Below are 12,207 nucleotides of genomic sequence, written 5' to 3'. Positions count from 1 at the left end.
CCAGCCATACCAGGCCGTGTGCCCTCAACATGGATGCTGGGACTGTGACATCATAATGGGCGGAGACATCATCATATGGCGATTTCCCTTTATAAGTCGCCGCACTCCGTGTGCCTCTCATTGTGACCAGAGACAGCGACGAGGCAATAGCTCAAGAAGAGAAGAAGAGAAGAGAAGAGAAGAACAGAAGGCCAGAAGACAGTGGCGACAGAAGACCGGGCCACCGCTTGTAAAGCTAGAAGAAGGCGCGGTGGCCTGGCAAGAAGAACCGAAGAGGGGGACAAGACCCCCAAAGTCGGAAGAAGAGGACGGCAGTGAAGAAGAAAGCCGGGCTCCTCCGCTAGTAAAAGAGCTAGCAAAAGAGCAGAAGATAGCGGAGGAGTCCGGCGAGAAGACCCCTGAAGACGGAAGAAGACCCCCCAGAGCTGTGAAATAAACAATTTTAACCCTTGTGTGTTGTGTTTTTTTACATTTTTTTCACAGGTGAATGGGTAGGGGTACATTGTACCCCATACTCACGGATTCCGATAAGCCTCCCGCCCGCAGACCCCGACAACCAACGGCCAGGGTTGTTGGGAAGAGGCCCTTGTCCTCATCAACATGGGGACAAGGTGCTTTGGGGTGGGGAACCCACGCGGACCCCCCTTCCCCAAAGCACCCCCCCCATGTTGAGGGCATGCGGCCTGGTACAGCTCAGGAGGGGGGGGGGGCGCTCGCTCGTCACCACCCCTTTCCTGACCGGCCGGGTAGCGTGCTCGGATAAGGGTCTGATATGGACCTAGAGGGGGACCCCATGCCGTTTTTTCGGCGTAGGGATTCCCCCTTAACTCCATACCAGGTGACGGTGTCAGCGACGCCTCCTTCGCTGGTCCCGGCTACCTGGAGCCGCGCTCAAAGAGAACGGACTTTCCTCCGTGTGTGTGGGCGCGTCCGTTCATTTCAAAAGTATGACGGATAGTCCGGCGGACTGAGTCCGCCGCAAAAGTACCGTGTGAGGGCAGGTAGCTCGTTCGGAAAGTCCGGCAGTTTGTCCGCCAGATAGTCTGATACGTGTGTACGCGGCATCAGAGACACCTCTCTCTTTTATACTCAGTTGTGACATGACATTACTTGCATATCAAGACATCGCTTGTTTACCTAGGCAACATTTATTAAAACATGTTTCTTGTCTTGCAAAATGCTCTCAAACCCAGGTTTTACTGTAAATTATTGAAACATTGAATACACAAGAATGTTTGTAATAATGTATATAGGCACTAACATAGCTAGGTAACATGTAAAAGAAAAAGGACAGAATTTGTCACTACCTTAATCAGCTTTTAAAACTCATGTAAATCATTTTACTTATTAACAGCAGCAAGATCTGTCTTGTAGAAACTTTGTTGCAAATTTCTAGAGGTTTCTCGCTATGGGGTTGTATTCAATTTTAACAATTATAACATTCTACTTGTAAAATTGGAGATACAACATTCCTTGTGTCCTGCAGAAGTGTACTTTGGTTCATGAAGTTTTCATCCACACAGTGGATCATGGCTGAGAAAAGGTCTCATCCGCCTGGTAGAAAATAGTCAAACAACCAAAGAAAATTCATAAACTTACAATATAAAAATGATTGAATATATTATGTGAGACAATATTAAAGCTCATTTGGCTGTACTTCTCCTGTAGATCACGGGACTTCAGTTTTTTCTGCACTACTGTGACCCGTTTTCAGCAGGCTGAAAACTCCTGTTGGCTGACATCACAGAGCTGGTCTAGGTCGGGGAAAGATTGTGACCATATGGTTGGGATCCACACAGATGCCTGGACCGGCACCTGGCTCAGCCTCTCAGCAAGCCGCTTAGAGCTTAAGCGAGTCGCTCCCACCTCCCTCACAGCCCAGCACTCCAGTAAGCATGGAGTAAGCATGGAGTAAGCATGGAGGGATGGAGGGGGGGGGGGGGGGCAGAGCAGAGAACAGCGACTGACAGCCACAAGCTCTCTGTTCACAGGGCACTAAGAACAGAGCAATCAGTGGTGTTTGAGCACTTGGTTCTCACACTTAGAGCTGGCAGGGAACAGATGCAGCATCACACTGATCCTGCATTCACCTAGGTAAGTATGATTTTAAAAAAAAATACCAAACTTCTCATTTAAAAATGTACAATATATTCAACCTTGTCTTTGATTTCTTTTAAAAAATGTGCCGTGTGGTTAAAAAAAAGTGCAATTTAAGCCAATGTATTAATAGAAAGATATTTTAACCTATAAATACAGTGGTAATTTGTGTGCATCAAGAATACAATTTGTTATTTTGTATATATGTAATATTTAGGATCTTGGTACACCCTGATGTGAATCAAACTGTGGAGTATTTACTGTTCAACATAAAATAATGTTATCTGTCTGCTGCAAGCAGCAAAGTAAAACCAGCCTTTCAGAGATGGATCGAAATTCAGCTGGTTTAACAGGAACCATTCAAATTTCAATCCATCTATGGGCAGACTGGTTGTACTGAAATCAATCTATCAATCGACTTCAGTGTAACCAGCCGGTTTGATTTTTTTGTGGGATTTCAGCCATCGGCTATTGCCCATGGTTAAAGGAAAGAAAATTACACAATGTATCATATCTGAGCCAGATCCTTGATCTAAATGCTGACCAATGGTGATAGTACTTGACCAAAGGTGTTTTTTCAATCTCTAAGCCCTTGTACACATGGTCGGACATTTCGACAACCAAATCCGTCGGATTTTGTCAGATGGATTTTGTCCGAAACTGTTGCATACACACAGTCGGACAAAGTTGTCAGAAAATCCGATCGCACTTAACGTGATGACGTTATTTCGTTACGACGGGACTACGTTCAGGCTAGTAGCCAATAGCTTTGGCCTAGGAATTTGATCTGAGCATGCGTGGCACTTTGTTCCGATCGCAATTCTCTACACATAATCGGACAAAGTCAGATCGAAGCATGTTGTCAGAAAATTTTATAGACAAGTTGGAAAACTTGGTCCGTCGGATACTCCGATGGAAACAGTCCGATGGAGCCCACACACAGTCGGATTATCCGACAACACGGTCCTATCAGACATGTCCATCGGAATATCTGACCGTGTGTACAAGGGCTAAGAGGTAATGCCAGTAATGTGTAACAAGTACACAATACTTAGCATGTGTGAACTTAAAGTAGAACTAAACCCATCAATTTAATTCAAGGCATGCCATGAATGAAAACAGTTGCTTGTGCTCTCAACTGTCAAATCATCAAATGGCTGGTGTCATAACTGATCACATGTGCAGCACAATGTAAACTAAAGATCAAACAGAGGCTAAGATGGTAGCTTCTTTTGCTGTAAAGAATTGTTTAGTTCCACTTTAACATGGGATTCTATAACTGGTATTAATTCCACATGAACTAATCTGCAAATTAAACCAACTGCTCTCAATGTATTTTGCTCTTACTCACTCTGTAAAGAGTTGCTGTGATATCCACATTTTCAGGCACAGCCCAAACAACAGATCCACGGAAGGGGTCTTTTATCCCAGGTTGCCAGCCATGAGCCTGTGGAAAACATTAGTGAAATATATAAGAAAAAAAAAAAAAAAACAATCCCACAACAATAAACTATAAACAACACAAACATTATCTGTCTGTGTAGCGGCCTCTCTTTCAGCCCGTTCAAATTTTTTCATTACAGTAACATGTACAGTACTGTGCAAAAGTTTTAGGCAGGTGTAAAAAAATTCTATTAAGAAAGCTTTTAAAATCAAAGTGGTAATAGTTTATTTTTAGCAATATGAGTAAAAAAAAAAAAAAAAAAAAAAAAAAGTGAATGAACAGAAGAGAAATCAATTCAATATTTGGTATGACCACTAGGGATGAGCTTCGTGTTCGAGTCGAACATACGTTCGACTCGAACATTGGCTGTTCGTCCGTTCGGCGAAGTCCGAACATTTTGGTCCGTTTGCGTCAAATTCGTGTGGCGCTCACGTCCCACAATGCACTGTGATGGCGCAGTGCATTGCTGGCTCATGATTGGCCAAGCATGCACTGTGACCCCGCATGCTTGGCCAATCGCAGCGCCAGCAGCGAGGAGAGCCATGATTGGCCACAGGCAGGATGCCTGTGGCCAATCATAGCTCAGGCTGTGTAGTGCACGCCCCACACTATATAAGGCCGCCAGAGCAGCGGCCTTGTGTAGTGTGTTGGCGTCTGAAGCAGTGGGTGTTCTGTGTACCTTCAACACAGTACACACCGATCGTTTTCGGCCGATTTTCGATCTTGCTGTTGTGTAGTGGTTATTGTCTGCGTGCCCTGACCGCAGTATACACCGCTATATTCACCTCACCTATATAGCTAGTGATCTATCTTTTATAATAGAGCTTGCAGTCAGTAGTGTTAGGAGATAGTGCGTGCTGTCTGCGTGCTCTGTACCCAGTACATACCGCTATATCCACCTACATAGCTGTTCTCTATTTGAGCCCACTTGCCATCTGCAGGAGTTATTGGAAGTTGTGTGTGCTTCCAGCACAGCACAGTATACATCTGTATATACCCCTTTATCTCTGGTGTTCTATAATAAAGGCATCTGCAGGAGTTAGTGGGTGTTCTGTGTACCTTCAACACAGTACACACCGATCGTTTTCGGACGATTTTTGATCTTGCTGTTGTGTAGTGGTTATTGTCTGCGTGCCCTGACCGCAGTATACACCGCTATATTCACCTCACCTATATAGCTAGTGATCTATCTTTTATAATAGAGCTTGCAGTCAGTAGTGTTAGGAGATAGTGCGTGCTGTCTGCGTGCTCTGTACCCAGTACATACCGCTATATCCACCTACATAGCTGTTCTCTATTTGAGCCCACTTGCCATCTGCAGGAGTTATTGGAAGTTGTGTGTGCTTCCAGCACAGCACAGTATACATCTGTATATACCCCTTTATCTCTGGTGTTCTATAATAAAGGCATCTGCAGGAGTTAGTGGGTGTTCTGTGTACCTTCAACACAGTACACACCGATCGTTTTCGGACGATTTTTGATCTTGCTGTTGTGTAGTGGTTATTGTCTGCGTGCCCTGACCGCAGTATACACCGCTATATTCACCTCACCTATATAGCTAGTGATCTATCTTTTATAATAGAGCTTGCAGTCAGTAGTGTTAGGAGATAGTGCGTGCTGTCTGCGTGCTCTGTACCCAGTACATACCGCTATATCCACCTACATAGTTCTTCTCTATTTGAGACCACTTGCCATCTGCAGGAGTTATTGGAAGTTGTGTGTGCCTCCAGCACAGCACAGTATACATCTGTATATACCCCTTTATCTCTGGTGTTCTATAATAAAGGCATCTGCAGGAGTTAGTGGGTGTTGTGTGCCTCTAGCACAATATACACTACCCAACTGCTTTTTTACCCAACTCCCTTCAGGCCATTACCATGTCTGGAAGGCCAGCAAGGAGAGGCAGACAGGCACGAGCCGATAAAAGAGGGCAAGCAGGCTCGGTGTCTGGAGACAACAGTGCTGGTCGTGGACGCGGTGCATTGTCATCAGCACGTGGCCATGGGACACACTTGTCCTTCTTTTCGGCAGCTGGACATGTTGAACCGCAACATGCCAACGACTTGGTAGAGTGGATGACCAAGCCCTCTTCATCCTCCTCATCCTCTCTCACCCAGTCTCAGGGTACTAGCAAAGCAGCTGCCAACGCATCGTCTTCCCTCCTCTCAATGTCATCATCAGTGACTCCTTCCCTAGACCCACCACGTCCTCCTGAGGAGTCTCCTGAACTCTTTGAGCACAGTGTTGGGTACATGCTCCAGGAGGATGCCCAGTGTTTTGTGGGCTCTGATGATGACACTCAGCTAGAGGAAGGCAGTAGCGTGAGCGCAGAGAGAGGGGATGCTCAAGAAGGACAGCAATCTGGCAGTCATGTTCCACAAGCTGCAGCATACTGCCAGGTTTGCTACAGCGATGAAGAGGGAGGGGATGATGAGGGCACTGACTCCACGTGGGTGCCTGGAAGGAGAGAGGAGGAAGAGGAGGAGGAGGCACATGTCCAACGAGGCAGGATGCCCTCCGGGGGCCAGCTTAGGGGCAGCACACCGACTGAATCACACCGCAGAGCTCCGCCTGTGCAGAGCGCTGCCTCTGCGCGTTATTCTAAAAGTTCTTTGGTGTGGGCCTTTTTTGAGACGAGTGCATCAGATCGCACCGCTGCTATTTGCAACATATGTCTCAAGCGTATCTCACGTGGCCAAAACATCAGCCGCTTGGGCACCACATGCTTGACCAGACATATGTTGACCTGCCATGCAGCTCGTTGGCAAGCGTACCTCAAAGACCCACACCAAAGAACAAAGCTGACCTCCCCTTGCTCCTCATCAGCTGGCATCTCCAACCCCACTAGACCTTCAGTCCTCTCTGAAACCTGCTCTGAGAGGAATGAAGGTATAGAATTAGGTGTGTCACAGCCAAGTGCTTCCGGGAACTCTGCTAGCGGTACACCCACGTCCGATTATAGCAGGCAAATGTCCCTGCCCCAGCTGCTGGACCGGCGAAAGAAGTTCACTCCCAGCCATCCACATGCCCAGCGGTTGAATGCTAGCTTGGCTAAATTGCTAGCACTTCAACTGCTGCCTTTTCAGTTGGTAGACTCGGCCCCCTTCCGTGAGTTTGTACAATGTTGCTGTTCCTCAGTGGCAGGTCCCCAAACGCCACTTTTTCTCACGGAAGGCGATTCCGGCTCTCTACCGGCATGTGGAAGGCAATGCCCTTGCCTCGCTGGACAGGGCGGTCAGCGGTAAGGTGCATATTACCGCTGACTCATGGTCCAGCAGGCATGGATAGGGACGTTACCTGTCTTTCACGGCCCATTGGGTCACTCTTCTGGCAGCTGGGAAGGATGCAGGACAAGGTGCAGTAGTGTTGAAGGTTGTTCCGCCACCACGCCTCCAAAATGCTACTATTGGTTGTGACACACCTCTCTCCTCCGCCCCCTCCTCTTCTTCTTCCTCCATGGCCTCTTCCAGTGCTCTGTCCTCAGAACCAGCGGTGCTCCGTAGGCGTTCCAGGGGCTACGCAAGTACGCAAGCAAAACGATGCCATGCCGTGCTTGCGCTGGTTTGTTTGGGGGACAGGAGCCACACTGGGGTGGATGTTTTGTCAGCTCTGCAGGGGCAGGCCGAGAGGTGGTTGACGCCACGCCAGCTTAAGCCAGGAATGGTGGTTTGCGACAATGGCACCAACCTCCTCTCCGCCCTCCGACAGGGACAACTGACCCATGTGCCCTGTGTAGCTCACGTCCTTAACCTGGTGGTGCAGCGGTTCTTGGGCAGGTACCCCGGCTTACAGGATGTCCTGAAGCAGGCCAGGAAAGTCTGTGTGCATTTCCGCCGATCATTTAATGCCTGTGCTCGGCTGGCTGAGCTCCAAAAGGAGTTGAACCTGCCCAAGAACCGCCTTATATGTGACATGCCCACCACATGGAACTCAACATTGGCCATGCTGCAGCGGCTGCACACGCAGCAGAGGGCCATCAATGAGTACCTGTGCGACTACGACACCAGGACAGGGTCAGGGGAGCTCGGTTTTTTCTCATCACGCCAGTGGGGCATGATCAGGGATGCATGCACTGTCCTGTCACCGTTTGAGGAGGCCACAAGGATGGTGAGCAGTGACAGTGCATGCATCAGTGACACTGTACCTCTTGTCCACCTCTTGGAGCATACGCTGCGTGGAATAATGGACAGGGCACTTGAGGCAGAACAGAGGCAGGAAGAGGAGGACTTCCTTGCCTCTCAAGGCCCCCTTTATCCAGACAGTGTTCCTGCTGTGCCACCCATCACACAGGAAGAGGATGAGGAGGAGGAAGAGGAGGAGGAGGATGATTGTGTCAGCATGGAGGTGGAGGCTGGCACTCAGCATCAGCAGCAGCAGCAGCAGCAGCAGCAGCAGCAGCAGCAGTCTTGTAGGGATGATTTACAGTCCCAAGAAACACGTGGACTTGTACGTGGCTGGGAGGAGGTAGCTGCGGATCATGTTGTCCTTAGTGACCCAGAGGACTCCGGACCGAATGCCTCAGCTAACCTACGCTGCATGGCCTCCCTGATCCTGCAAAGCCTGCAGAAGGATCCTCGTATTCTTTGGATCAAGGAGAGGGACCATTACTGGCTGGCCACTCTCCTTGATCCACGGTACAAGGGTAAGGTTGCCGACCTTATCTTGCCATCGCAGAGGGAGCAGAGGATGAGACATCTCCGGGAGGCCTTGCAGAAAGGTCTGTGCAACGCGTTCCCAGAGACTGGGAGGTTACAAACTCCTGGTCCTGGACAACGTGTTGCTGAGGCATCGGTCAGAAGGAGCGGTGGAGAAGGTGGCCGTCTGACTGATGCTTTCAGACGATTTTTTAGTCCGCAGCCCCAAGGTATGATCGGTTCCAGCACCCATCGCCAGCGTCTGATTTACATGGTGCAGGAATACCTAGGGGCAAGGTCAGACTTGGACACCTTTCCCACCGAAAATCCTCTGGCTTACTGGGTCTTGAGGATGGATCACTGGCCAGAGCTTGCACAGTATGCAATTGAGCTACTGGCCTGTCCTGCATCCAGCGTTCTTTCGGGACGCACCTTCAGTGCTGCTGGTGGCTTTGTTACCGATCACAGGGTGCGCCTGTCCACCGAATCAGTTGATCGACTGACCTTCATCAAGATGAATCAGTCTTGGATCACCCACAGCTACCAAGCACCTGAAGCTGATGTAACAGAATAATTTTCTTTGAAATATCACATCCCTTCAAGACTGTCTATGCTGATGCTGAGTGACTGTCCTGTTATGTTGATTGTCTATCCTCTTCCTCCTCCGCTGATATGTTGGAAGAACATTTCTGGTTCTGGTTGATGCCATCAGCCCAATTTTTCTGCCCCTGTTTAACAGGGGCGTTTAAGTACAATTTTTGATGCAATGCTTTGCAGCAGGGCTAATTCCTGCAATCAAACAAGAGTATATGGGAGAGGTTGCAGTGTGGTGGCACCAGAACCAGTGCCTAAGGCCCAATTTTTCTGCCCCTGTTTAACAGGGGCGTTTAATTACAATTTTTGATGCAATGCTTTGCAGCAGGGCTAATTCCTGCATTAAAACTAGAGTATATGGCAGAGGTTGCAGTGTGGTGGCACCAGCACCAGTGCCTAAGGCCCAATTTTTCTGCCCCTGTTTAACAGGGGCGTTTAAGTACAATTTTTGATGCAATGCTTTGCAGCAGGGCTAATTCCTGTAATAAAACTAGAGTATATGGCAGAGGTTGCAGTGTGGTGGCACCAGCACCAGTGCCTAAGGCCCAATTTTTCTGCCCCTGTTTAACAGGGGCGTTTAAGTACAATTTTTGATGCAATGCTTTGCAGCAGGGCTAATTCCTGCAATAAAACTAGAGTATATGGAAGAGGTTGCAGTGTGGTGGCACCAGCAGCAGTGCCTAAGGCCAAATTTTTCTGCCCCTGTTTAACAGGGACATGTAATTACAATTCTTGATATAATATTTCACAGGAGGGCCCCTTCCTGTGCCCACCCAGAGTAACGGTGAGGACTTATAGTGTTGTGGCACCAGCACCACAACCACCAAAGGTCAATTTTTCTACCACTGTTCAACAATGGCATGTAATTACAATTCTTGATATAATCGTTCACAGCAGGGCGCTCCAGCGCCCACCAAGAGTCACTTTGAGGGCTTATAATGTTGTGGCAAAACCAACACCTTGTTCCGCCATTTCTGCAGAGCATATAGGGCAGGCCCCTACTTTCAAACATCCAATTTACAAACATCTCCTACTTGCAAACGGAAGGAGACAACAGCAAGTGAGATGAAAAAAGATAGACGACAAAACAAATTATACAGGGGTGATAACCCTCCCCTTTCCAAAAAGCTTAAAAATAGTTTTTTTGACTGGAGCTACACTTTAAAAATGTACCAGTTGAAAATTACAAACAGATTTAACTTAACACAACAAACCTACACAGTCCCTGTCTTGTTTGCACCGCCTGTATACTGCTGTTCTGAGTATATAGGGCCTGGGGGCCACACGCATTTCCTTTTTTTAATATGGGTACAGGGTTCCCCTTAATATGCGTACAAGACCCAAATAGGCTGGTAATAGGCAGGGAGGGCTACCCATGCCATTTTTCTCAATGATTTTCAACCATATTGCAGGAACCAGATATAACATTAAAACCACAAGCAGTTTTAAATGGTGTTATTTCCGTTTAATGTCATTTTGTGCAGGGACTGTTCTAAACACGGGAAACACGTGGCACTTCACAGGCATACTACAGACACCCCCCAGGCACCATATTTAAAGGAATATTTCACTTTTTTTTTCACTTTAATCGTCATTAAAATCAGTGCTCCCGCCAAAACTGACATTTTTAAAAACATTTTAGGCATTGACCCATGTCCCCTGGGGCAGGAGCCAGGTCCTCAAACCCTTTTTAGGACAGTATCTTGCATATTAGCCGTTAAAATTAGCACTTTTCATTTCAAACGTTCGAGTCCCATAGACTTCAATGGGGTTCTAAAGTTCGTTCAAATTTGGGGTCTGTTCGAAAGTTCTGGTGCGAACCAAACCGGGGGGTGTTCGGCTCATCCCTAATGACCACCCTTTGCTTTAAAAACAGCACCAATTCTTCTAGGTACACTTGCACACAGTTTTTGAAGGAACGTGGCAGGTAGGTTGTTCCAAACATCTTGGAAAACTAACCACAGATCTTCTGTGGACATAGGTCACCTCAAATCCATCTGTCACTTCATGTAATCCCAGTCAGACGTGATGATGTTGAGATCAGGGCTCTTTGGGAGCCAAACCATCACTTCCAAGACTCCTAGTTCTTCTGTACAATGAAGTTCATAATGACATTGGCTGTATGTTTGGGATCTTTGCCCCCAGGAAGAGACAGAAGGAATTGAGGTAGCCTGCAGCCTACAGCCACAGAAGATCCATGGTTAGTTCTCCAAGATGTTTAAAACAACCTACCTGCTGATTTCCTTCAAAAACTGTGTGCCTAGAAAAATCAGTGTTTTATTTTTTATTTTTATTTTTTTTGAGCAAAGGGGCAGACATACCAAAATGTTGATTTGATTTGGATTTCTATTCTGTTCATTTGCTTTTCTTTTTTTTTTTAGGCCGGGTTCACACTATACTACACAACAGTAGTACGACTTTATTCCTACTTTGCCCCGTGACATCAGACAACAGTAGATGGGGAAGATATTTCTCCCAATCCTTCCTACTTTCCACCAAGGCCCAAAGCAGCTGCTTCAGGGTCCCGTTAAATCTCTCACACAGGCTGTTAGTCTGAGGGTGGTAGGGGGTGCTCTGGAGGGGTTTAATCCCACAGAGATGCCAGAGCTGCTGCGTCAGCTCGGCTGTGAACTGGGTACCCCGACCGGACAATATCTCCTGGGGAAACCCTACACTAGTGAATACCCACAGTAAGGCATCTGCTACTGTATCAGCCTGGATATTGGATAAGGGAATGGCCTCCGGGTAGCAGGTAGCATAATCCATCACCGTAAGAATATACTTCTTTCCAGTGGCACTGGGGCGGGCCAGTGGGTCTATAATATCTATCACTAGGCGGCGAAAGGGTTCTCTAATGATCGGCAGGGGTTTCAGTGAGACTTTTGGGTGAGCCTGTCTTCTCTACTTTCTGACAAGTCTCACAGGTCCGGCAGTATTCTCGCACCTCAGCATGTAACCTGGGGCAGAAGAAAGCATGAGTCAAACAGGTCTTAGCTATCCCTAAATGTCCAGTCAAGGGGGATGTCGTGAGCCAGCCGCAATAGCTCCCGTCTGTATTTCTGGGGTAATACTAGCTGTTTGTGGGGACCCTGTCACTTCTTGGTGCCCATTCCCTCAGTATAACAATAAAGAAACCCCCCCTACTCATAGTTACATAGTTAGTCAGGTTGAAAAAAGACACAAGTCCATCCAGTTCAACCAAAAAAATAAAAAATATATACATATATATATACATATACACATACATACATACATACATACACACATACATATATATATATATACATACACACACATACACACACATACACACATACATATATACATACATATACATATACATACACATATATATACATACATATACACATATACACATACATACACATATACATATACCAGCCCATATACCCAATTCTATACCCACAGTTGATCCAG

The 12,207-nt window shown here is 47.2% G+C and overlaps 1 protein-coding gene across 7 annotated transcripts in view; it reads right to left on the bottom strand.

Moving 5' to 3' along the window:
* EHBP1L1 (EH domain binding protein 1 like 1) overlaps positions 1–12,207 on the bottom strand; it is a 1,032,390-nt gene that overhangs the window by 577,869 nt on the left and 442,314 nt on the right. For all 7 annotated transcript variants that reach the window (XM_077456944.1, XM_077456900.1, XM_077456917.1 and 4 more), the window contains one exon: positions 3,449–3,544. In XM_077456944.1, the coding sequence (XP_077313070.1) occupies positions 3,449–3,544 (96 nt within the window). The remainder of the gene's footprint in view (positions 1–3,448; positions 3,545–12,207) is intronic.

Source organism: Lithobates pipiens, unplaced genomic scaffold (assembly GCF_037356315.1).
Source record: "Lithobates pipiens isolate NorthernLeopardFrog02 unplaced genomic scaffold, aLitPip1_a1.2 Scaffold_10, whole genome shotgun sequence".
NCBI lineage: Eukaryota > Metazoa > Chordata > Amphibia > Anura > Ranidae > Lithobates > Lithobates pipiens.
Note: the sequence above shows the minus strand (reverse complement) of the source record. Positions and strands in the feature narration are given on the sequence as shown.